The following is a 27,871-nucleotide window of genomic DNA, read 5'->3' on the forward strand; positions in this document are numbered from 1 at the left end:
CCAGAGCGAAAAAATAACAACTGACTATATATGAAGCATAAAAATCCTATATATGTAAGTACTACGTAAATAAGACCAATTCAAAACACTCTCCTACTTCAATAGGGAACCTGTAAGATGGTGAGTGAACCGTTGCATGGCTCATGCACACGTCATGGCAGGTCCATATGCTATGGGTCTGTGACACTAATTCAATGAAACCACTTCGATGACCCTTTATCAACCTAGGTTGGAATGTAAATAGTTGGATATTTGTTTATTTATGAAAATATGATCCATTTATTGATAGGATTCAATTTGGATGTATATGATAAAAAAATGTTATAAGTATCAATACACCCCAATATAGGTCTTAGGCCTGTCTACTCCTTGAAATAAGTCAAACCCCTAAAGCATTTTTATTTAGTGTATCAATGACCCATCGATACTGTCAATACATAACGAAATTTTGACTTTTCATATATAAAACATTTTTTTTAATATTAAAATTGTTCAGAATTTTGTTAAATTTGTGATTTAGAGAAACTTTCTTTTCCCATTTTCCATTATAGTTCATGTTTTTTGTGTTGTTTTTAATTTTTATATAAATTTATTGATGTTGTTCAATATCCCATATGTCAAGAAATAAAATTTCAATCTTGATGTATTTGATTTGATCCGATCCATTAGAGGACTTTGGGTAGGGGGTGCAATTTGGGTGGATTGGGTTGGAGGTCAACCTAGGCATATAGCCTTAGGACTGTGTTTGGTTGCAATGCAAATAAATTTGTACTGATGCAAAACTATGATAGTGCAAATGATATACTTTTGTTTCAAATTTTAACTTATTTTGTTTGACTGCAATACAAATAAAATAAATCAAGACATGAGACAGAATAAAGTAAAATCCAAAACAAAATTAAATAAGAATTTGCATTTTTTACATTTGCACTCCCATACATTTGTATTAATACAAATAAATTTGCACTGCAACCAAACACAGCTTAAGATGCAACTTGGTCCTGGCTCAACTCGAGGTCAAGCCTGGATTTATATTGGATTGGATCGGACTAGGTAGGTTGGTTGGGTTTAAAAGATTTTATGCTTATCTTTTTATACAATCATCTTTCACCGAGCTTTAATCCCAATTTAGAAGTAGAATGAATTAACAATAAATACATGTATGTATTTCTTCGGACGGATTCAGGTTGAGTCAGGCCTAAGATTTTGTGGCCCAGCCCAAAGCTCGAAAATTCGGGCCCAACCCGTACAAAAGCTCAGATCGGATTCGGGTTGGATCAGATCAAATGTCACCCCTACGTTTGCTGTACGACGTATCTGACGAGATCCGATCCGTTTGGGGGTGTGAAAATGGAAAGTACCAAAAAACGATCTAATTGTACATGCAGTTATGTAGTCCAACTCGAACCCCTACCCGCCCTTTCTCTCTTCTCCCGTTGTCGCAAGCCTGCTGAGCAGCTGAGGACCAGATACATGAATCCAGTTCTCCAGTTCCTCTAAACGAACTCACCGGAAATTACGATGTCAACGGTCAGACAAAGACATGTCAATCATTGTTTCCGCTCTAGCCCCGTCTATCCAGCGAGAGAATGAAGATGATGAACCTTATCCCGATTCTAGAACTCGTGAGTTTCACTTTTTCTGCATTTTACGAATTTTCAGTTAATTTAATTCGGGTATTCCATTATTTAGCTCTTCTCCTGCTTGTTAAAATGTTAACATGGAATTTGATTAAAATTTAATGTTCATACTCATCATTTGATGCAACAGAACAGTTGGGTGAAACAAATAACGACCCAAATTGTTAACTAAGTTAAATGGGCAACTCTAATTGCTCATGCAAATGCAGTTTTATGTGCATACTGTAACATTTTGTTAATAAAATGTATTAAAATGAAGGATGACTATTAGCCTTTACATGATTTCTGAAAAGCAGGACCTGTGAGCAAAACCAGGCCCCTAAAAGGAGTTTTACTATGGAATAGAGCTGGGCTTCACCGCTCTCCAATTTAGCTAGGCTATCGGCCACTCCATATAGACTGACGCTCGGCAAGCTTCCGTGACCCCACGACTTCTCCCCTTGTCCATCTAAATAGTTGCGTTGCTCGAATCACCTCCCATCACCATTGGACTAAACCCAAGGGCAGAGCTAGAAATTTTTATGGGGGGCCAAAACCTAAGTGAATTGGGGGAGGGGGGGGGGGGGGCAACCATTGGATGGGGAGTGGGGAGAAGGGAAAAATATACATGGAATTGTGGAGTTTTCTGGGTCATAGGGGGGCCATGGCTACTCTGGGTCCCCCTTGGCTCCGCCCCTGACTAAACCTCTAGTCTTTGCAATCCAGACCTGGCAGTAAAGCCATTACTTCAACTTTTAGTGAGTAAGCATTACATAATCATGCAAGAAGGATATCATATTGAGAAATGAAAGTACCAATGAATCCCAACGTTATAAATGCATCTGGGGGTGCATAAATAGATAAATAGCAATAGCTTGTTAGATCCACCATGTATTGTTTAATTAATGCCCCTGAATTCTTCTGTGTTTAAAACCACAAGGTGAGATAGGAGATTATCCTCTCCGTACTAGATGGATTATATAATACTCTCCCTTGGCAAGTGTGGCTACTTCTTTCCGCCCACAGCCCACAAAGAATGATCATCACTATGAGTCTCCATGTTTACTCTAAAAGGGATTAGGAGAACATATTGGACAATCTCAGTGATTAGGCAATGCAATGTGTGGTTAATGGATTACTTCCATAGAAACGGACAGGTTCTTGGCAATGCATATTTGAAGCAGTGACTTCTTTGTTGGAAAACATCACACCTGTTCACCTTCCTTTTGATGCTACCCACATGGGAGCACACATCATAGACAGGAGTCACAGGACATATAGAATCCATATCTTCTTGGCTGGGTAGAGAGAAATGGAGGGCAACCTTTTCAGAACTTGAAATAAATATCTGATGCAAAAATATCCACCAAAACTTCGGATTTGAATATGATAATCTAAGTCAAAAGAAGAGAAAAGGACCATACTAAGAGATACAAAGAGTGGTGAGTTTTCAAATTTCCTACTAACAGCTTGAAGGTGATCTCCTTCCATTTTTTTTTGATTGGTGGCTTTTCCTCCTTACATTAACACACTATGAACTAGCTTTTTTGATTGGTCACACTACAAAACTTCTTGTGGATATTAGGAAGGCAGGAAAGATGGAGTGAATGAGAATTTTACATGCGAGTCTTGTAGGAAAAGTGGTGGCAAAGGATTATGAGATGGAAAAAATGGAAGCTTGGGTGGTGTTAGAATGGGGAAGAAAGAAAGTGATGGGGGGGAGAAAATTGAATGCGGGGTTATTATTGTTCATGTTTCATAGCAAGCACTAGGCAGTATGTAAAGTGGGTGTTGGAAATAGAGAAAACAAAAGAAAGAGGTTTTGATTTAAGGTTGGACTAGTAGTTCCTAGCAGTTGGAGAAATAGTTGTAGACAGAAGGAATATGGCAGTGTGGATTGGAGTGGTAGGCATCCCACATTCCCATTGCATGCTTAGAGTATTTTGACTTTTGGAGAAATTTCTAGATGTTGTGGTAGATTCTTGAAATTTGATGACAGGAATAGGACCTGGGAGAAGCTTGACATGGCGAGGATATTGGTCGAAGTTAAGGATTCCACTACAATTCCAAATAGATTAGAACTTGAACTTGTAGTGGAACTCTTTGAATTGAGAATAATTGTTGAAGGTGCCAATGGGTCGTTTTGGAAGGTGGAGGAAAGGGATGTGATGGATAGAAGATTCAATGAAGAAGAGGAGACAAAGGAAGACGGAGTTGGGGCAGGGGAAGTTGGAGGGTTGTCTGGTTGTAGAGTAGAGGAGGAGGCAGACATGAAGAGGAGTCGAATGGTCAATTGGAAAGAGGAGAAGATGAGGTGGAAGTTCCTTACAATAGGGAGGTACAACTGGCCAAAGTCAGGATAAGTGGCTTGTATGAAGGGAGACAGCTGGGGGGGGGGGAGAATGACTTAACGGAAGGCTAAAAGCCAGAAATCTGGGTGGGGAAGGAGGGAGATGGGAAATAGGCGGGGTTATTATTGTTCATGTTTCAATGAACCCACTCTAAAATTATACATATATAAATGTATTTATGCAAATATATATACATATATTTATGTATGTATGTATGTAAATATGTATGCAAAATATCTATACAAATGTTATATATACAAATATGTATGTATATATATATATCCTCCTTGGTCCTTGCCTTTACATACCTGTTCCCATTTTACCCGATGGCCTTTCTTTTCATCTCCCGGCTCCCACAAGAAATCTCTCACTATTTTTTCCAATTGCTTTGCAATTTTTATCGAGATTCTAAAGGTGGATAGGTAATAGGTGGGTAGGTTGGCTAGAGTGGATCTAATCAAAGTGATTCTTCCCCCATGGAAATGTAGTTCCTCTTCCACATGGCTAGCTTCCTAGAAAACCTTTCTATTATGGGTTTCCAAAAGTTGTCTGCTCTCGGGTCCCCCCCGAGACTCTCTGAAAATGTTCTATTAGGACCTTCAAGTTTCTTAAGTTGGATTCTGAGTAGTCCTCACAAAATATGATTATGTCATCTGCAAACTGCAAGTGGGTTACCACAACCTGATTTCTTCCTAGTCTCCACTCTCTAAACTGGTTTTCTAGGTCAGCATTTATAATCAGCCTACTTAGCACCTCCACAACTAGGGTGAAAAGGAAGGGGGAAATGGGATCTCCTTGCCTTAGCCCTCTTTTTGCCGGGAAGAAATCTTTTGCCACACCATTGACTAGAATTGAGAAATGAGCTGAACTAATACAACCTTTGATCCATTTTTCCATCTTCTACCAACCCAACCTTTTCTAGTAAACCTAGGAGAAAGGACGAATCCACCATATCATAGGCTTTCTCTAGATCTAATTACAAATTAAGCCTTTGCCTCCTTGTTTTTTCCTTTCTGCTACACATTCATTTGCCACAAGAATCTGATTAATTATTTGTCTCCCTTCTACAAAGGCTCCCTGATTTTGAGAGATTACCTAGGGCAAGATGCTCTTAAAACATCCCGCTAGGGCTTTAGCAATGATTTTGTACAAGCTACCCACTAGGCTTATTGGTCTATAATCCTTTGGAGATTTGGCACCTTTTTCGTTGGGCACTAGGGCTATGAAGGTTGCATTTGCTCCTGGTGAAATCTTCCCTTTGATGTGGAACTCAGTGAAGACTTCCATCGAATCAAATTTTATTATTTCTAAACAATCCTGAAAAAAATCCATTGAGAAACCATCAGGTCCAAGGGCTTTGGATCTCTCCATTGAGAAAATTGCCTCATGAACCTCTTCCACACTGAAGTGCCTTTCTAGGAGGGCTTCTGGCACTCTAGACCAATTCAGATCCTCTAACTCCATGATTCTTTCACCTACAGTGGAAAACAGTGATTTAAAATGATCCACAAAGGTCTTTGTAATTTTTTCCTCTAAAGTTAACATCTGGCCTTCAGATTCAATGCTAGAAATTTGATTTTTCTTTCTTCTTCCATTTGCCACTGAGTAAAAAAAATGTTTTCTTCCCATCACTCTCCAAAAGCCATTTACATCTCGATTTTTGGCTCCAGGAAATTTCCTCCTTTCTCAAAATCTCCTCTAATTCCACCTTTAGGCGCCATCTTTCCGATCTTTCCTCCTCATTACACGCTCTCTGGGCTTCCTTACAATCTAACTCCTCTATCCTTTTAGCAATTAATTCCTTTTTTTCTTCAATTCTTCCTTATTAATCCTTTCTTTCAACCTCTTTAATTTTTTCATGAATCTCACCCCTCTGTTGTTGGCATTGATCCTATCTTCCATCCACCACTCCTTTATTTTTTCAATGAACTTTGGGACTTCCAATCACATGTTTTCAAATCTAAAAGGAGTGGGACCCCCAAAAGAGTGCTCTTGGCTAAGGCTTAGAGGACAGTGATCGGAGGTTACCCTAGGAAGTGCTTTCAAGACTAGGTTTCCCCAAAGTTCCTCCCACTCTACAGAGAACAGAAATCTATCCAGCTTCGGACAAACTTGGTTTTCCTGAAGGTTGGACCAGGTAAAAGAGGCTTGCAAAAGGTGGGGTTCTTTTAGCTCTAGAGACTCTACCAGGGCATTAAACCTCCTCATACTAGTGATTATGGTATGGTTTGGGTTATTTGTTTCATTTGTATATCTTATGACATTGAAATCTCCCCCCAAACAACAAGGTCCCTCCCACAGAATATTTATATCCATGTTTATACATCTAGATCTTGGTTCTCAGCAGAAATTTGTCTCACAATCAAGTACTTGGTGTGTACAAAGCTTATTTCATTGTGCTTGAAGCCATTATCCATGAACATCGTATCCCCTCCCCCCCCATGAGTGTTTAGCAAACAAGCCAAGCAAAGTCAACATATGGCCAACCAGCGGGTTGGTAAGGCCTCCTGCTGGTCATAGTAGAGACTTGGGATTGATTCCTGCCTGCACCTGGGTTGGGGGATGGGCTGCCCCTGTTGTGTAGTCATTCAAAAGAAAAAAAAAAATCAACATATAGCCAAAGTACTCTGTAATGAGCTATATGTGACTAATAAATGCTTCACTTTTTTTTTTTATGTAAAAATTTAGAATGAAAAGTATCTTGTATATGACATATGTATGAGTGTAAAGATATACAAGTCTTTGACCTGTGAACAATCGGGTGCTATATAATTGGCAATTAAATGTTCAGCCATCAACATATCATATATCTATGTTGCACATACAATGAGTCATAAACAAAATATTTAGAGTAAGGTACATCCATGAACTTTTTGTAAACTGATCCAAGAATAAGAAATGCCAATTGCCTTGTGGAGCACCACCTATGAGGTCAATGGATGGTTATAAAAAATTTGACCGTTCCTTTAACTTCAGTCTATCTAGAAAACCACAAAACGGAAAAAGTCCCCACAGCATCTTTCCCCTCTAACTAAAGCCCTTAATCTGCAAACCAAGAAATGACTCACTAGTGGACAAGGGGAATACTCTAGTGCTCCGAAGATGCTAAAAAGGTGGGCCCAGAGGACTTGGCTGAATTCATAATGACTAAGGAATGGGTTTGAACTTTGAAGAGTAAAGGATCATATTAAATTAAATTATTTTGATAATATTTATGTACATGTGTTAGTGGAAATTTTTTTTAGTATAATTTCTCACATAGCATAATTCACCCAATTAGACTAATAACTGGGTTTTTTGTTATTTGGGTAATCCCCATTCGGGAAATCACATAGATATTCCCTTAATTATGTCTCTGCTAGGGGCAGAGAAAACCTTCTGATTCTGATTCAGAAGTACCAATGAATAGAGACTAAACTAAGTATGAATTTTCTACAGAATTTTCCTTTGAAAATTCTGGTATATATTCCCTCTTTATTTGAGGGAAAACCAGCATATGAAGAAGCAAACATTGTATGCATAACAAGTAAATAGGTATCATAAAAAGCATATTTCATCAATAAGGCTACAAATGGCCTTTAAATTATGGTTGTGTGCACTATCATGCTGTGAGGAACCATAATCAGCCAAGTTTCATGAACAAGGCTGTACATGGTTTTTCCCCTTACACATAGGTTAGTAGGTTGTAAGGAACCATAATCAGCCAAGTTTCATGGACAAGGCTGTAGATGGTTGTCTCCTTACATGTATTTCAATATGAAACAAGGAAGAAAAGAAAAAATAAAATGAAGAAAGAAAGGGGTGAAGAGGAATTGATAGAATATGGGCTTCCATCTCATGTGAGAAGCACAAGGAGTATCATATTGAAGAAGTGTAGGAAGAACACAAGATTCCCTACCTTCTTCTTCCTTTTTCTTTTATGCTCTCCACACCAATCTTCTTCTCTTTTCTCTTCGCACTTGTTTCTTAATGCTAGAAATCCTGCAAATCAATTAGTAATAGCCAACAAAAAAGGCATTAGCTTCTTCTCCTTGTAGGAGAGGGGTTGATATAGAGGAGGGAGGTGGTTAAGTAACTCCCCACTCCTCTTTTCTTGGGGTGCTAAGTGTCAGCCCACTTAAAATGGGTTAAGGAGGGAAAAGAAAACTTTTCCTTCCTAAGGTGACAAGTGTCCCCCCATTTCAAGTGGTTAGAGGAGGAAAAATAACTCCTTCTTCCTAGGGTGACATGTGTCCTCCCCCACTTCAAGTGGTTATAGGAGGGAAGACAAATCCTTCTTCCTGGGGTGACATGTGTCCCCCCACTTAAAGTGGTTAGAGGAGGGAAAATAACTCTCTCCCCTAGGGTGACATGTGTCCCCCCACTTCAAGTGGTTAAAGGAGGGAAAATATTCCTCTTGTTAGAATAGGACAAGTGGCATCCCCTCATAAATAAGTGGGACACCTCACAAGAAATTAAATAAAATGGACATATTCTTTTAGGGCCTGCTGTTCCACTAAATGGGCTCTACTGCAAGCCCATTAAATGCTTATTGCATTATAAATAAGCCCAAATAACTTGGGGCCTGTTGTTCACTAAACTAGACTGCAGGCCCCTTTCTTTATTAAAATGTTTCAGCCCACCAATAGGATTGATTGGGCTTATAAGAAAGCCCTTTTCTCTTCTTTATTATTATTTTTTTAAGCTGTGACTGGGAGTATCTTAATAACCTGCTCCCAGTCCAGCAAATTTAAGGACTTAACAACGTGTAAATTGAAAACTTTAAATTGATATTCATTAACAAAGTAGAATCTATTGAAAATGATATAAAAGTGTGAAGGCACTGGGGAACATTCCAATTCCAGAAATATTTCATGTTAGTAGTACCTATTGAAAGTGGAAATATGTCATGAAAATATTAAGAAATATGCCAACATTTTAAATTGTTGAGCTGTTGGGTCGACCTGATATTGCTTCCTTTTATTTTATGTTTATGGGCCTTGTTCATAATGGGCCTACTCCTACTATTGCTTGGTTCTTTTACAACTAATAAAGTTCAATTAGGGGGCTGGGAGATGTCACGATCCTTTGACTCCCATAACCCTTTTTCTCTCTCTTCCCGCTTTCTCTGAATCTTACCTCTACACTTCCAACCATAATTTTCTTGATTAAAGTTCAGGTTTATTGCTGTTTTATTTCTCATCTTGGTATTAGAGAAAGAACTCTCTTATTTTCTCCCTAAAAGGAACCATATATCTCTAGGACCAGTAAGGTGTATGGGCTTTCAAGGCTTAGAACCTGTTGTTTAAGTTGCTGCCCAAGATCAAGATGAACTGGAGAGATCGGGCCTGTTTTGAGTTACACACCAAAGGGGCTGATTGGGGCTGGCACTCTACCTTTTTTGGATTTCTTTTGAATCACTTTAGAGATCAACTTGCATTGGAATACCTTGTATTGAAGCTAGTTGGAGTGGCTAGGTGTTTTTAGGTTTCTCCCAGGTTGCAGGGTTGGTGAAACCTTAGCTTTGAGTTGATTTCTTAACTATATGTCAAGAGTTTGAAGCCGGTATTGACAATTATTGTTTACAGCAGTATTTCTGTCTTGTCCTGGGATCAATGGAACAATCTGGAGTTGATTTGAAGTAGTACATGGAATCCAAGGTTTGTCCAGCACCAACAGGGTCCGTAGACAATCTGTTCAATGATGTGACCACAAGTTGAAGAAATCTTTCTATTGGCTCAAACAGTCACCTTAAGCTTGGCTTAAGAGATTCCATAATGCCATGGTGAAATTTGGTTATGTTTTAGTCCTTAGACCTAGTTAGATCATATCCTCTTTGTGAAGAGGAGAGATACTTTGGTGACTATACTTGTAGTTTATGTTGATCATATTGTAGTTATTGGTGATGATGCATAAGAAATTGACTAACTTAAAACACTTTCTTAGCACAAAATTTGGAATAAAGAACTTGGGTAAATTGTGGTATCTGTTGGGAATTGAGGTTGCTTGCTCTAAGGATGTTATCTTTATTCCAGTAGAAATCACTAATTGCAGATTTAGTTGAATTCCTTGTGAAGGGAAAGAGGAGGAAGATGAAGATTTCAGCAGTAGAGAAGAAAAGAGGAGAAAAGAGTAGGAAGTCAACCGGGATTCTTAGATTAACCCTAGCCGCCAACCCCTACTTAACTTAAAGGATGAGATATTACAAGGATGCCCTTAGTAGGGTGGCTACTAATGTAGCTGAACAGTCACAACTTATAAACATAAACTATTGGGCCTAAAGCCTAACAACTTCCTAACTAACTTAAAATAAGAATAAAAACAACTAGGCCCAACTCAACATTCCCCCTCAAGTTGGGAGTAAATGTCACACATTCCCAACTTGCGTAGATCATGCTCCAGCCTGTTCTTTGCAACACCTTTTGTGAGAACATCAGCAAGCTGCAGATCAGAAGCAATGTATGGAAGACAAACTTCTCCAGAAGTCACTCTTTCTCTGATAAAATGTCTATCCACTTCAATGTGCTTAGTTCGGTCATGTTGGACTGGGTTATGGGCAATGTTAATTGCTGCTTGGTTATCACAGTACAACATCATAGGTTCTTCTACCTGTACACCAATTTCTTCTAATAGGGAACGGATCCAGAGAAGTTCTGAAACTCCATGTGCCATGGCCTTGTATTCAGCCAGCATTTGATCTTGCCACCACTGTTTGTTTCTTACTCTTCCATGAGACAAGGTTACCCCCAACAAGGGTGCACACTCTTGAAGTTGATCTCTTGTCATCAAGGCATCTTGCCCAATTTGCATCTATATAAGCCTCTAGTTTCAACTGTCCATGATCAGTAAACAATATGCCTCATGCCTGGGTGTCCCTTCAGATAAGCAAGAATCCTGTCAACTGCCTCCCAATGCTAGACTCGTGGAGCATGCATGTATTGACTTACCACACTTACTGCATAGGAAATGTCTGGTCTTGTCATACACAAGTATAGCAGCTGACCCACAAGTCTCTGATATCTCCCAATGTCCTTTACTGGCTCACCTTCTGATGCGTTGATTCTATGGTTCTGATCAATAGGGGTACTGATTGCCTTCGTTCCAAGCTTCCCTGTCTCTTGAAGAAGATCCAAGACATACTTCCTTTGAGAGATAAAAATTTCATATTTTGATCTTGCAACTTCAATGTCTAAGAAGTATCTTAGTTCTCCAAGATTCTTAATTTCAAATTCTTTATGTAGATTCCTTTTTCAGACAATCAATCTCACTTAGGTCATTCCCCGTGACAACAATATCATCCACATAAACAATTAGGACCGACACCAAAGATCTCCTTCGCTTCACAAACAAGGTATGATTGGATTGAGTCTGAGTGTAGCCAAAAGGAATCAAGGCCGTTCTGAATCTGTCAAACCATGCTCTGGGAGATTGTTTCAAGCCATAAAGTGACTTCTTAAGCCTGCATACCTTTTCCTTTTCAACATCACTGTAGAAGCCAGCAGGAAGATCCATATACACTTCCTCTTGCAAATCCCCATTTAGGAAAGCATTCTTCACATCAAGTTGAAACAAGGGCCAAGAGTATGAGGCAGCAAGAGAAAGAAATATCCGAACAGAGGTCATCTTTGCAACTGGTGCAAAGGTCTCTAAGTAATCAATGCCATAGGTCTGTGTGTACCCTTTTGCAACAAGTCTTGCCTTGTACCTTTCTATACTTTCATCTACCTTATATTTTATTGTGTAAACCCATCTGCATCCAACTGTCTCCTTGCCCTCTGGTAGATTCACAATGTCCCATGTCTGATTTTTAATCAAAGCTTCCATCTCTTCCTGCATAGTTGTCTTCCACTCAGGTTTGGAGAGGGCCTCGCTAACACCCTTGGGTATAGACACAGAGTCAAGAGAGGAAAGAAAAGCACGGTAGGAAGGAGAAAGTCTACTGTAGGATAAGTACTGTGAAATACAATGAATAGTACACTTTCTCTTCCCTTTTTTGAGAGCAATAGGAAGATCGAGGTTATCTGTAACAGGGTTAGTAGAATCAATGGGAACTGAAATAGTAATGGGACCAAGAGGAATACCTGAATCCATGTCAGCTGAATCTGGAGTCTCCAAGGAACCAACAGGAAGTGATGTGAGTTCTGCTGTAGTGGAATCAACCTCCTTGTGAAGTCTCTGTTGTAAATAATGCTGAGAAGCAGGACGCAAAGGAGGTGGTAAGGTAAGTGACACAGGAGGGTCAAGCACAGGAGTAGACACAGGGACTAGAACTGGGAGAGGAATAGACTACTGACTCACTTCCCCAAAACACTCCCCCTGAGAAGGATTCTTTGAGAAGAAGTATGTGGATTCAAAAAATGTGGCATCCATGGTAACATACCGGCTCCCAGAGACTAGATCATAGCAGCAGTACCCTTTCTGATTTTCTACATATCCAAGGAAGACACACTTCTTTGCCTTGGGATCAAGCTTCGAGTAGTGAGGACCAAGGATATGTGCAAAGCAAACACACCCAAACACCCTGAGAGGAATATGAAACATCTCCCCCTCAGGAAAAAGGAGACTAAATGGGGTGCTGAATCCAAGTATACGAGAGGGCACCCTGTTAATTAGATATACTGCTGTGAGAACTGCATCACCCCAAAACCGAACTGGAACTGTAGATGTGATCATCATGCTTCTTGCAATCTCAACAATGTGTCTGTTCTTCCTTTATGCAACACCATTCTGCTGTGGACCATAGGGACAACTGCTCTGATGGACAACACCATATTCTAACAGATATGAGGCAAGGTGTTTTTCAAAATATTCCCTGGCATTGTCTGATTTGAACACCTTTGTTCTTGTTCCGAATTGTGTTAGCACCATCTGATGAAATTGCCTCACCAAGGATGGTATTTCGTCGTGGGATCTAATCAGGTAAATCCAAGAGTATCGTGAGAAATCATCCACAAATAAGAGAAAATATCGATAGCCTCCCATAGAAGGAACATGGTAAGGTCCCTACACATCAGAATGAATAACATCAAAAGAAGAACACCTTTTATTACTAGGTTTAAATGAATGTCTACAATGCTTTCCAAGTTGACAACCTTCACACTCCAGACGACAAACTAACAGACTCAAAAAGTTTTGGAAACAAAAGACTCAAAGAAGAAAAAGGTAAATGGCCCAAACGATTATGCCAAAGCATAATTTGACCCACAGACCCTGACTCACTATCCCTGCTAACATGATGACTCTGATGAGGAGGAAGCACATCTAGGAGGTAGATCCCATTCACTTCACGACCACTCCCAATCGTCCTCTTTGAATCTAGATCTTGCAAAATACAATGTCCAGGAGAAAAAATTACTGAGTAGTTCAGGTTCTTAATCAAACTATTAACAGATAACAAATTAGTGCTCAATCTGGGAACATGAAGGACAAAGGGAAGGGAAATAGAATCGCTAATCTTGACAGATCCCTTCTCAGCAATGGGAACATGGGATCCATTAGCTGTGGAGACCCTATCTCTGCCAGAACAGTGCTGGTAAGAGGAAAAAATAGTAAAACTATGGGTCATGTGCTCTGAGACTCCAGAATCTATAATCCAAGGAGGTCCCTCCTTATTTGAAGTAGAAACATAATTTGCAGTGACGTGTGAACTACCTGTGTGAGCAAAGGAAGTAGAGTGGACTCCACCAGTACCACCTGTACCTTGCTTTCCGCTTGTTGCTGAACTGGAACTGGCTGTATCCTGCTAGTTCAGAAGTTGCCCATACCTCTCAAGTTTGGCCCTTACTGCAACAACTGCAACAGACTCCAGAGCAACTGCAGTAAGAGGGGCCAGAATGTCACCAGTAACTGCCATGTGAGCATTTCCCTTCTTATTTTTCAGTCTAGTTGGCACAAGATGTGGGTGAAGCTTCCAGCAAGTATCTCTTGTGTGTTTAGGTTTCTTATAGTAGTCATAGATCAAATCTCTTTTATCTTCCTTCTTGATTTCACTGCCACCCCGATCTCCACTTTGTTTAGGTTTCACAGTACTCACCATGGCAGACTAATCAAAAACAAGATTTTTCATCATCACATCTCTCCTGCTCTCCTCCCCTGACACAAAGCCATATGCCTGGGAGAGGGTAACACTGTCCCTGGAAAGAAGATGTTGTCTTGCAATATCATACTCAGGATTAAGGCTTGCAAGAAACTCAAACACCCTATACTTCTCTAAATGTTTTTGATAGGTAGCTGCATCCTTGTTGGTTTCCCAAGCAAATGTCTCTAAATGGTCAATCTCCTGCCACAGGGTTTTAAGGGCTGAAAATTAGGCTGCAATAGGTCTATCTCCCTACCTTGTAGAAATAATCTGATTTTTCAACTGATAAGCCCTAACAACATTCTCCCTCTGTGAATAGGTTTCTGCAACCCCATCCCATATTTCCTTAGTTGTATTTTCCCATAAAAAAATTTTACTTATATGGGGCAACTTGGAATTACACAACCAAGTCATCACCATATAATTCTCCTGTACACACCGAGAGTTGCTAGTTTCGGGTTTCACTTCTTCACCAGTGATATACCCTAATTTCCCACGAGCACCAATGACCATCTTTGCAGATTGTGACCATTCTAAGTAATTTGCACCATCCAACCTAACTGTAGTAATGGTCCCAGTTCCGAAGAGGTCTCCAACACTTCCTTCCATTGGTCCCATTTCACTCCCGGGCTTATTTTCAACTCCATGCTTCTCAAAAAGTGTAAAGAAAATAACTGAAATATGCAAGAAGATCAAACGAAACACTTCTGGAACCAACAACACATTTCTGGTGTCCTAGACTGTCTTCCCACAAAAGATTCCTTTTTTGCGGGACGGGAGAAAAGAGAGAAGAGGCAGCCACTCTCTCTAGAAGCCTCCAAATCAGGTAGGACTTGAACTGCCCCTTACAAAAAGCTCTAAGGAACCCTAAACAATTAGGGCGCCACTTCCTAGGTCAAAATTGAAGAGTCCAACAGAAACATGACTTTTTCCCTTTCTCCGGTTTTTCCTGATTTTGATGAAAAACCCTAGACCAGCAACAGGGCAAACAGATCCACCAAAAAATCCAAAAACTGGGCTGAGATCATTGATCATCCTCTTAAATCACCATGCAGTCAGCCGATCTAGGGCTGCATGAGAAAACAACTCAAGGAACCTTCGGCCTGCTCTGAGACCAAGTAGAAATCACTGATTGCAGATTTAGTTGAATTCCTTGTGAAGGAAAAGAGGAGGAAGATGAAGATTTCAGCAGTAGAGAAGAAAAGAGGAGGAAGTCAACCAGGATTCTTAGACTAACCCTAGCCGCCAACCCCTCATTATAATTTATACTTAACTTGAAGGATGAGATATTACAAGAATGCCGTTAGTAGGGTGACTACTAATGTAGCTGAACAGTCACAACTTAAAAACATAAACTAATGGGCCTAAAGCCCAACAACTTCTTAACTAAATAACTTAAAATAAGAATAAAAACAACTAGGCCCAACTCAACAATTCCCATAGGAAATATGTGTTTGATTTGCTAGTGGAAACTGGGAAACTTGGTGTTAAGCTTGTCTCTGCTTATATAGACTTGAACTATAAGCTCTCTACTACTGAAGGTGAATTGTTAAATGATAGGGGAGTGTTTCAGAAACTTGTAGGGAAGTTGCAATACCTTTGCATGACAAGGCCTGATATTTCCTATGTAGTAAGTGTGAGTAGCTAGCTTATTCATGTAGCTAGAGACACTCGTTTGGTTGCCGCAAAGTGAGTCTTATGCTACTTGAAGAGGTCACCAAGGAAAGGGATTCTATTTGCCAATCATGGGCATTTGAGATTAAAAGCTTCCAAATGTTGATTGGGCAATTTGTATTTGTTAGAGCTAGCCGAATAAGGATAGATTAGTCAATTGACTTCTGTTAAGTTATGTGCTTATGTGGCAGTCTTTATAGAGACTTCCTGTCCCATACTTAAGTGGGGCAGTTTAGTCTTAATACTACTAATTAGAGCCTAATCAATATTAAGGGTCGGCTAATAGGGTTTAACCTATTATGTTCGACTGTTCTTTCATCTTCTTCTTCTTCTTCTTCTTCTTCTTCTTCTTCTTCTTTTCCTCTTCTACTGGTTCGGACTACTGTACCAACAGAGAAAACATGGTATCAGAGCAGGACGTTGCCCTCTAATCTCCTCACAGATTTGTGACCTGCTCCTTTCTATTTGTGGCCTCTTCTTTTTCTTCTTTCTGGGCTGACAATGGAGAACACAGGTTCGGCCTAGGTTTGAGAACACCTCAGTTCCTCTTTCTCTGCGCAGAACCTGTTTTTTTTTTTTTTTCAAGAGAACAACTTCAGCAGTGAATGGTTGACCGAAGCTCTCAAAAGAAGGTTGGTTACCTCCTTTTTTAGTGCTGTTGATATTTCTGGGTTGAAAGTCTTAAAAAAATCTGTGAGGACTGATCAGAACCTAGAGAACTAGGTTGTTTGTTGCCTTGGTTCTTGGAAAAAGGGTTACTGCAGGTGGCCGAATGGTGTAAGGGGTACTACAGTGGCACTAGTTGAGTTTTCTTTGGACTTGTAGTGCTCTCTGAAAAAGGTTAGACAGATCTGCACCATGTGTGACAGCTATGGCTGTGTGGTGGTGCTTGTGATGCACAATCTCTGTTGAGTAGCCGTAAGAGGGCTTGTATGTGGTCAGTAAATGCTGAATTAATGTCAGTATGATTCATGGTTTTGTGAAATCAGTAGTGGTGTGAACAAGAACAAAAGCTTGTGTACCTATCATTGTGTTTGGGGACTGCTGTAGTTTCTGGAACATCAAACTCCTAACAGCAGTACTTAGTTGGTGACTGGGAATTCAGATTAGAAGCAGCATTGGAAAAGCATCATGGCAGCTACTGGAAATGGCTGTAGTGATCAGAAACCTAGTGTGGTGTTTCCCTCTGACTATCTGGGTGTACAGATGAATTCAATTAAGTCGGTAGAAGTTTTTCTCAAGGCAAAGAGGAAAGTGAAGCATGTGAAGGAAGATAAACCACCAGCTGACTCTTCAGGGTTTGATGATTGGGAACAGGAAGATGCCCAAATTAAGACATGGTTATGGAATAATATGGAACCCAAAATAAGTGCCAATTTTATGTTCTTAGATACAGATAAGGACATATGGGAACATGCCAAGAAGCTATATTCTGGGCAAGATAATACTACAAATGTATATCAGCTCTATCAGGAGTATTTTGATCTGCAGCAAGGGAATAAAACCCTAGAAGAGTACTATGCCAGTATGAAGAACCTCAGAAATGAACTCAATGTCTATCATCCCCTCACTCCAGATGTTAAGGTTCAGCAACAACAGAGGGAACAACTAGATGTTACTAGGTTCTTAGTGGGGTTGAAATCAGAATATGAACCAGTTAGGGCCCAAATATTAGGGGGCTCTACTCTTCCTACACTTGAGGAAGTGTTTGCACGACTTCGTAGGATTTCTTTGGGACCTACAGAGAATCCCACACAGTCTGACAGATCAGCATTTGTGATAGCCAGAGGAGGTGGACATGGTACTAAAGGGGGAGGACATGCCTCCCGAGGAGGTCGTGGTGGTTCCGTATTTGGCCGTGGTGGTGGTCATGACTCAGGGGGAGGTTGTGGCAAAGGAAAAAGTAACTCTACAAGGAAGTGTACCCATTGTGGCAGGGACGGACATTCGGTAAATTACTGTTATGATCTCCATGGCCCTCATTCTACATGGGCCAATCATGCTGTAGTTGGTGGGGTTGATGTCAGTGATAACCAACAGGCAGATCTAACTCCTTCCACATCTACATCTGTTTCCGGGAAGGAGATGGTGAGTGTACCGCGTGATGAGTATGAGCGGTTCCTCCAGACTACTTCACAACATACTACTGCCACCCTTGCCCACTCAGGTATAGCTTGTCTGTCATCCAAACCCTCTCCTTGGATTATTGACTCTGGAGCCTCTGATCACATGACCGGGACTCCAAGTGTGTTCTCGTCCCTCTCTGAAACTTCCACATCTCAAACTGTTACCCTTGCCAATGGTTCCTCTTCTCCCATTTGTGGTGTTGGTAATGTTGACATGGCTTTTCTTTCTTTATCATCTGTTCTATATGTCCCCAAATTTTCATTCAATCTTATGTCTGTTAGTAAATTAACCAAGACTCTTAATCTATTACATTTTTCCCTTCCTTTTGTGTTTTTCAGGATCTCAAGACGGGGAAGAAGATTGGTGGGGGGCATGAGGCTGGTGGATTGTATTACCTTGGCGGTGGTGGATCGTCAGTTGTGCTTCAGACTTCTCTCACTCCTCTACAGTGGCATTGTCGACTGGGACATCCATCTCTCAAGGCACTCAAGATACTGGTTCCGTCTTTGAGTCATTTGTCGTCGTTACAGTGAGTCGTGTTAGTATGAGAAACATCGTCGTGTTCCCTTCAGTCCTAGAGTTGAAAGTCGTATGTTGAGTCCTTTTGCTTTGGTTCATTCAGATGTTTGGGGCCCGATCAAAATAGAGTCTTATAATGGTTACAAGTATTTTGTCACTTTTATTGATGATTGTTCAATGATGACATGGATTTACTTAATGAAAGAAATGAGTGAATTATTTTCCATTTTTCAAAAATTTCATGCTGAAATACGTACACAATTTGGTATTCCAATCAAAGTTCTTCGTTCAGATAATGGTCGTGAATACTTTCTTACTTCCTTTCAACAGTATTTAGAACAGCGTGGCATCATTCATCAAACTTCATGTGCATCCACTCCTCAACAAAATGAGGTGGCTAAACAAAAGAACCGCCATCTCCTTGAAACTGTTCGGTCTATTCTTCATCATATGAGTGTTCCTAAACGGTTTTGGAGTGATGTTGTACTTACTACGTATTTCCTCATTAATCGGATGCCATCCTTCATTCTTCATGGTCGGTCTCCCTTCTCTATCTTGTTCCTCACATTGTCTCTCTTTCCATTAACACCTCGTATCTTTGACTATGTGTGCTTTGTTCACAATCTGAGTCCTGGAATAGACAAGCTGGATGCACACTCCATTAAGTGTGTCTTTCTTGGCTACTCTCGGACTAAAAAAGGGTACAAGTGTTACAATCCCATTACTCGGAAGTGCTATGTCTGTCCTGATGTCACATTTTTTGAGTCTGTCCCCTTCTTCTCGGGACCTGAAGTATCTGTGTCTCCACCTTTGCTTCCTCTTCCTCTTCCAGTCCATGATCCCGTTCCGAGTGTTTCTGTTGGGATTGACCTTTCACCTCCTCCCGTGCAGATCCCTACTGAACGACCACCGATCCGGCACTTGTATAGTCATCGACAAACACTGGCTCCTCCTCCAGCTTCTACCTTGTCTACGGATCCTGTTGTTGCTCCTGTCCGTGAACCCTCAGGACTTGATTTACCCATTGCTTTACGAAAAGGTAAACGTAGTTGTACCCTCCATCTCATTTCCAATTTTGTTTCAGTATCTCGCCTTTCCGCCTCACATCGCCAGTTTGTTTCACTATTTGTCATCTATTTCTATACCTAAGAATGTCCAAGAGTCTCTTAGCTCACCTGGGTGGCGACAGGCAACGGAGGAGGAACTCTCTGCCCTTCAGCATACTCACACATGGGAGCTCACTACTCTTCCACCTGGTAAGCATGTTGTGGGTTGTAAATGGGTGTATACTGTTAAATACTTGCCAGATGGTAGCGTGGAGCGTCTGAAGGCCAGACTTGTTGCTAAAGGTTATTCAAAGTTGTATGGAGTAGACTATGTGGAGACCTTCTCTCTAGTGGCTAAGATTGGCTTTGTCCGTGTGTTAATTTCCCTGGCAGTTATGCATGATTGGCCCTTGTTTCAACTTAACATTAAAAATGCCTTCCTTCATGGTGACCTTATGGAGGAAGTATATATGGAGCAACCACCTGGGTTTGTTGCTCATGGGGAAGATGGTAAGGTGTGCAGACTGAAAAGGGCAATTTATGGGTTGAAACAATCGCCTCGTGCTTGGTTTGGGAAGTTTAGTGAAGTGGTGAAGAATTTTGGAATGAAACAATGCCAGGTTGACCACTCAGTGTTCAACTATGATTCAGAAGTCGGAAAGATTTTATTAGTGGTCTACGTGAATGATATTGTCATAACTGGTAGTGACAAATTGGGGATCAATAAACTAAAGGTCTTTCTGCAAAATCATTTTCAAACAAAAGACCTTGGGACATTAAAGTATTTCTTGGGTATAGAAGTTGCTAGATCAAAACAAGGTGTAAACTTGTGCCAAAGAAAATACGTTCTTGATCTACTGGATGAAACATGACTGTTAGGTGCAAAACCGGCTGAAACTCCTATGGAACCAAATGTTAAGTTGAGCAGTGATACAAGGGAAATATTTGATGATCCTAGAAGGTATAGACGGCTAGTGGGGAAGCTGAACTATTTGACTATCACGAGACCAGACATCTCCTTTGCAGTTAGTGTGGTGAGCCAATTTATGCAGAACCCTCGTATACCTTACTGGGATGCAGTTCTTAGAATTGTAAGGTACCTGAAGGGAGCTCTGGGCCGTGGATTTTTGTACAAACCAGGAGGAAAACTTGAAGTAATTGGGTATATAGATGCAGATTGGGCAGGCTCTATGTCTGATAGAAGATCTACTACAAGTTATTGCACATTTCTTGGAGGAAATCTTGTGACATGGAAGAGTAAGAAGCAGACGGTTGTGGCTAGAAGCAGTGCTGAAGCCGAGTACAGAGCCATGGCACACACTATATGTGAATTAGTATGGTTGAGGAATCTCCTACAAGAAATCGGGCACTCCACATTTCATCCAACCCTTTTGTTCATGAGAGAACAAAACACATAGAGATTGATTGCCACTTTGTGAGGGAGAAGGTCCTTATTGGAGAGAAAAGCACAAAACATGTGGGCTCAGGTGATCGGTGGGTAGATTTGTTTACAAAAGGCTTAAGCTTAGGGAGAGTGTTAGAGCTAGCCGAATAAGGGTAGATTAGTCAATTGACTTCTGTTAAGTTATGTGCTTATGTGGTAGTCTTTACAGAGACTTCCTGTCCCATACTTAAGTGGGGGCAGTTTAGCCTTTATACTACTAATTAGAGCCTAATCAATATTAAGGGTCGGCTAATAGGGTTTAACCTATTATGTTTGACTGTTCTTTCATCATCTTCTTCTTCTTCTTCTTCTTCTTCTCCTCTTCTACTGGTTCGGACTACTGTAGCAATAGAGAAAACAGTATTAATGATAAAAGGTCTACATCTAGGCATTGTACTTTAGTTGTTAGAAATCTCTAATTTCTTAGAGTAAGAAACAATCAGTAGTGGCCTGGTCTTCAACTGAAGCAGAACAAAACATGGTGTATTTGAGCTGCTATGATTGATCTGTCTTGGACAAGCTGGGTGTTGTCTATGATAAGTCAATGATGTTGTACTATGATAATCAAGTGACTACCAACATAGCCTATAATCTCATTCAACACGATAGAACAAAACATATTGAGGTAGATAGACATTTCATAGGGGAGAGAGTTGCATCTGGAGAAGTTTGTCTACCATTCATTGTGTCTGAGTTACAATTGGCTGATGTCCTAACAAAAAGGGTTCCAAAGCACAAGCTACAATAGTATGTAAGCAAGCTGGGCGTGATTAACATCTATGCTTAGCTTAAGGGGGAGTGCTGGGATATTGGGCTGGCCTGATATTTCTTCCTTTTATTTTGTGCTCATGGGCCTTATTCATAACGGGCCTACCATTGCTTGGTTCATTTATTTCTTTAGTTGTGCAGCCACCCTATTAAAGGTATTCATGTGATTTCCTTTTTAGTAATTACAACTAATAAAGTTTGATGAGGGGGCTATGAGATTTCACGATCCTTTGACTACCATAACCCTTTTTTCTATCTCTTGTCTATTCTCTTCTCCTCTTGCTCTGAATCTTACTTCTACACTTCCAATCATAAATTTCTGATTAAAATTCAGGTTAATTGCTTTTTTATTTCTCATCCCATGATGAAACTTGCTACATGGATCCTAATGGGTGGTCTGATGCAATTCTAGTGTCTAATATCCTGTGTCTTTTTCCTCTTCCTTCAATGAAATCTTTACCTTACCTTTCAAAAAAAAATGTTCTATGTGTCTTTTAAGGGGTCTTAGAAGCTACCAAATTTACACTTGGATGGATGAAAGAGGCTATGTAGGACGACTGGACAAGAAGGAGAAAATCCTACCATGGTGAGCATGGTGGGATGAAGAGGGACAATAAAAGATCTGAATTATATGATGAAGAGATTCAGATCTGAGATGGAGAAGGAGAAAAAAGATTTCACCTTTAGAAGAAATATTGAGAGGAGAGAGAGAAAGAATAAGATAACACATTATGACTAATTGGTAACTCCAAAAGAAACCTTTCGTTTCATTAATATCACTCTTCAGATTCAAATACAATGTCTTTATTCATAAACTAATATAAGAACTCAAGTCTCTTTATTGATCCAATTACCAAATTTCCAAGACTCAAAACAAATTCTAACCACTTTAGGCCGAAGGCAACCCAAAAGATAACCCATGGGGAAACTTAGATAAGGATTTAACTCCTAAAATAACTTTAATTACTCATTACTAATCATACTAAAACTAACTTAATGTAGATAGAGAAAGCAGAAATGACTAAAAATAGTATATCACATTTTCTATAAATAATAATTATGAAATTACTATAAGTAGTAATTTCAAAAATTACCATAAATAATACATTTGATTTCTGCTAAAAATAGTTAATGTGTAGAAGACTGAAACTTAGCCCTATTCCTGAGACACCTAAAAATTAGAAAACAAATTATAAAAAAAAAAACTCCAACCAAAATAGTAGCATTCAAAACACCCAAAAATTATAAATTTGCCATTAAGGGGTGATTTGGGCACATCCCAATTTTGAAAAATGGGAAGCGTCCTACCTTTTTCTAAGTGTCAGTCACTTTTGGTTCTGATGTTTCTGAAATACCAGAATTGCTCTCATCTCATTAATAAGAACATAAAAGCTGTCTAGTTCTCAGAAGCTACAAATTGGTTCCTTCTCAATGACCAAACTATTCCTGTCTTTCTAAGCATGCCAAATGTCACCTATTTTTTCAAAACGATGCATCTTGTCAAATGTGTCATATATATTCCATATTCACATGATCTAATCCATCTTAAGGTACTTCTCACCTCTTTTAGATTAAAATAAAATCAGATCATGGCATGATGCAACTTCACAGTTTTGATGCATAGCATGGTGCAACTTCACAGTTTTGATGCATAAATTTGGACCATGCAATCCGTCAAGTTTTCATAAAGTAAATTATGGAGTAAATGGTTCAAAAGTTAACCGTGTTTATTTTTAGCATCAGGCATTTTTTAGGTAAGATCCATCTAACATAATCCCTCAAGTATAACAAGATATGAAAACAAAGTCCAAAACCCATATCCTACTCATGACAACTTGCTTTAATTTTTAATGTTGTGTTTAGTCTAAAGTTTATATATGCATTTGATAGTAGGTATAAATACAAATACGATGGCTACTTAATTTCTCCAACTATTGGACCCACCATTTTAAGCTATTATTGTTTTTCCTTTACCTATTTTTTCTGCAAACCAACTAAAGAACTATACTTGCTTCTAAATTTATGTTGAATCCATAAATAAAATGAGTAAAATGAAATAAACAAAAAGAATAAGGGAAAATATAGTGCACTATTGATTCGGTTAATTACTAGAATGAAAGAAAATGAAGTGAAAAGACAAAAAAAAATGTAAAAGAGGCAAGTTGAATGATTACCTTGAATATTTCTTTGATCAATAATTGAGAATGCCATTATAGAAGAAAATTGGCCAAAATACCTTATTATTGGTTAACATTTCAAGTAATAGGTGGTTAGATTACAGCATGCAAAAGGTAAAGAGCCAATGGAAGAGAAGAATGCTTGGGAGAGGAAGAAAAGTGAAACAGTAGATTACAGTTTCTTTGTTCATTTCGTTAGTGAAATGAGGGCAATTCTAGTACATTGAAATATCAGAACCCCAAGTGACTGACACACTCAGAAAAAGGTGAGGTGTACCCTCTCTAGCTAGTGCCTAGTTGACATTGGCCAGAATTTGGTGTAAACAATAACATTTGTATTATAACCTATCCAGCAGGGTTGGGTAGACCTTTGAGGATTTCCAAGATAACATTAAGAAATTTAAATAAAACTGTTAGTTACTCAGAACAATAAGAAAAAACCATGTGGCTCCTACTAGGGCGCTTAAACATCAAGTCTTAGTATATAACTACTACAACCATTACTATTCCTACTGTTAGAGAATAAAACCTATTCAGGGACCTCACCTAACAGCTTAAGCTTTTAGGTTGAACGGTTCTTTGGCATGGTATTATAGTCTGTTTTACTATGTGGTTTAGTGTTCAATCCTCGTTGTCCCCGTTATAAGTAATTAAATTTCAGCACAAGGTATGGTTCGGCCTTTGCTTGTCCATGCTTCAAGCCTGATGGGATTTCACATCAGGGGTGTGTGTGCGTCAGAGAATAAAACATTTAGGTTGAATGGTTGAATGGTTCCTTGAAACCTACTAAAAGCAAATGAATTAAAATCAACAAAAAAATAATGAAAAAGTTAAACAGAAAATAGAAAATTTCGGTACTTAGATATGCCACTCTATAATAGGATGTAGGGGAAGAGGCACAAACTCCAAAATTGGTATGAATGTAGGGAGCTAAGACAGCTGGCCCTAATAATCTTGCCTTCTCTTGAAGTTATTAGGGTCATAAGCCCTATAAGCCCTACTGGAGTCATTTGGGCCTTAATTTTTGCCAATTTTTTTTTCACGGGCTTCACTATGGCCGATTTATGAATGGACCACTTGAGACCAGTGACTGCTACATCAATGAACCACTTGAGAATCAATGATTTTGGTTTAGAGATGAATGACTGAACATAATAAAGAGGAATTCTAGTGAACTAGTTTATGGAGGTTTTATATTCTTATTCTCTGCATAGATAATGGAACCCATGAAAAGACACACTACAAGACAAAGTAGGACATGTCTTTTATGGGTCCCACCTTGTCTGTAGGGTGGAGAAAACCAAGAGTTGTGTAAACTTGGTTACTAGCATTCCTCTGATAGCTTTCTTTCATCAATTGAAATAAAACTTATTTACTACCATTCATCCATAATGTATGGTCCCTCTTTTGTTTTATCTTTTTTGCTAATCCTTGTACATCTACTCATACATATAGGCGGGCCACTAATGCTGCGTATGGGGAGGAAATCCTTTCTTTCTTTTATAATATAATACAATCTTTTACATGTACCTATCAAAAGATTTCCATCTTGAGTACAGAATCTGGTTTCAGAATGTTATTGCATGTCTGTAATAAAGCTTTGGAAGTTGCAATGGTTTCAGATGCAACGTTTGAACTAGGATAGGACGTGAAAAATATATTAATAGCTTTTTTCATCAACTGAATGTGGTTATCAAATTTCAAGGGATTGACATTGTCTTATCTAGTCTGTTCTGAAACTAGGTTAGATCAACTAGACTTTGTCTGAAGTCATCTTCATATTTTGACAAGGCTTCCATTAACTTCAACGTTAACTTCATTATATTGCTGATAAAATATATAAAAAAAAAACTAAGCAAATACTAAGATGATATCTAGGCTGCTTACAACTGACAACTTTTCTTTTTCCACTTCTAAACGCATTTCCTTTTTTGAAAAATTAAGGCAAGTGGAGGAAATGCTAAAGGTTACAGAACTTTGCAGGCGTCCTTCATCCCTGTACTTGTCTTAGCAGCAAGAATATGTCAAGGGGCGTGGAGGCAACTTTGTTTGCCATCCCAATGTCCATTTCAAATGGAGATAGTTCCATTGGTGGACTGATATGTTCTGGATTGATGCAACTCTTTGGTGTCACAAGGGATAACTTTGACAACTTGGCGATGTTGATATTGATGGTTCTGTACAACATCAGATACTTGATAGTTCTTGGTCTTGTTCCCAGAGACAATCTGATTGCCATGTCAAAGAGGTATGTGGATTGCTCAGATGAAGTCCAGTTAAGTTAAATAGATTTGATTAACATGCTCGGCAATGTATTTAAAGGGAAAAGGAGACGTATAGCTCATTTTTATGTGGAGACAAAAGGGGAAAGGTGAAAGTAATTGCTTTAAATGTAACAGGCCTGTTTAAAGGACAATTGGAGGGTTCCTTCCCCGTTTGCTTTGATTTTAGACAAAGTGATCTGAGTAATTTTCTTCGGCTTTGGTTTTTCTGGAGAAGAGGGTACCTTGGTGCATGCATTTTTCTGCCAGGTTCATTGTCTATGGGTGTTAGTTTGAATCACTGCAGGGTGGAGGCCATTGCCCAGCATTCTGTATATCTTTGTCCACCTTCTGATGTGGCCCAGGATTTTGATTCACTTATGCACCTTGATGTGAGACAGACATAACTCACTGGATTCACTTGGTTCTTGAAAAGATGGTTTCAGATTTTATTCAGCCTTAAATTGTAGTAAGAAGCTCCTGTTTGACTGTTAGTGAGGGAACCTGTGTATTGCTGATCCAGTCTAAATATAAGCATCTTGGGGTGGCATTTTTTTTTTTTTTGGTGGGGGGGAGGTGTGGCGTGTAAGTTTTTAACCTTGTGGGGGGCCTGTGAGAGGACAATGTCACTGGCTCAGAACTGCATGTCCCTTCAAATTTTTTTTATGCAAGTCTATTAAGCATCCATACCTAACCTTTTATTGTTATGAATTTCTCTCTTTCATAAATGTCATGGACAAGTCTGCAGAATTGCAATTTGATTTAACTTAATTCAACTAGGCTTGTTTCGATTAATTGAGTTGGGCTCAGTTCTTCAGTTACATGAAAACTTTTCATCTCACCACTTTTTTTGGGGCCATGGCTGCTGACTATCCTGAAACTGGGTATAGAAAGAAAGAAGGAAAAAATAATTGCTTTCTCACAAAAGGATCCATCAATGCATCTCATGTGTGCAGGTATTTCTGAATCACTTACCCTGAATTATTGATGAAATTAGGATTTGGTAGAACAATAGTAGACCTATGAATTATTTCAGAATACATCAGCATCTTCTTTATTGTTGAGCGGTGATTGATGGGTCCTGCTTTCTATTATCATCCGGCATAAATCTATTTTATACTGATCGGGCGGGCAAAAGAGCCATTCACCCTTACTGGAATGGGGACCGATCTTCATTGCAAAAGAGATTGCATGGCTATCCTATCCAAGAAAAGTGCCTTTCTCCACCATCCATTTTGTTTATCCACAAAAATAGACAACGGAGATGGAGGCCATGGAGCCATGGAGGGTTGTCTCAATTCCAGCCACCATCTGGTTAGATGCGCAAACTGCTTGCATTTATTTCAGCATGGATATATTACATGGGATATTTCTCCAGACGATGACCTGGGGCTCAGCTGGAGAATTGTGTGGATGCATCAGAAGGGGACACGCACGTACATACACAGACCATCACGTGGCATGCTGACTGTTAAACCCACATGGAGGGCCCCACGAATGTTCACATGTGCTGTCATTGATCCTGACCAAGTCTATGGGCTCTAAGTGGGTCCCAGCCAACATTTGTGCGACTTGAGGGGCCCAGGGAACATCAACAAGCATATGAGAGCCCCCGCGAATCTAAGGTTAAGTTTCTCATTTGAGGATTCTCATGGCTCTAGTTCATATTTTCAAGATGCCCATATCCTCATCTCTGGATGTTGTACTCTTATAAAGCTGTTCATATTCTTCTCAATTATTTGACCCGAAATAATTTAGGTGCTTCATTTCTGTATTAGTTTAATTTCATCATCTAGTAATACATGCAAAAATCTAACTGTTCTAGTAA

The 27,871-nt window shown here is 39.5% G+C and overlaps 1 protein-coding gene across 4 annotated transcripts; it reads left to right on the forward strand.

Annotated features, from left to right (window-relative positions):
- Positions 1–1,378: 1,378 nt before the first annotated feature.
- LOC148848112 (uncharacterized) lies at positions 1,379–27,871 on the forward strand. 4 transcript variants are annotated; one of them, XR_016100392.1, is made up of 4 exons: positions 1,379–1,625; positions 25,766–26,030; positions 26,824–26,999; positions 27,182–27,871. XR_016100392.1 is itself a non-coding variant. In XM_088948549.1 (4 exons), the coding sequence occupies exons 1-4, from the start codon at positions 1,544–1,546 to the stop codon at positions 27,426–27,428; spliced, it is 492 nt and encodes a 163-aa protein (XP_088804675.1). In that variant the 5' UTR covers positions 1,405–1,543; the 3' UTR covers positions 27,429–27,548. The 4 variants fall into 4 exon arrangements, 1 of the variants encoding a protein (XP_088804675.1); XM_088948549.1 differs by having other exon boundaries at positions 1,405–1,625; positions 26,862–26,999; positions 27,422–27,548; XR_016100394.1 differs by having other exon boundaries at positions 1,425–1,625; positions 26,854–26,999; positions 27,422–27,871.

Source organism: Nelumbo lutea, chromosome 6 (genome assembly GCF_056320005.1).
Source record: "Nelumbo lutea isolate HS-2025 chromosome 6, American lotus-T2T, whole genome shotgun sequence".
NCBI classification, from domain to species: Eukaryota; Viridiplantae; Streptophyta; class Magnoliopsida; order Proteales; family Nelumbonaceae; genus Nelumbo; species Nelumbo lutea.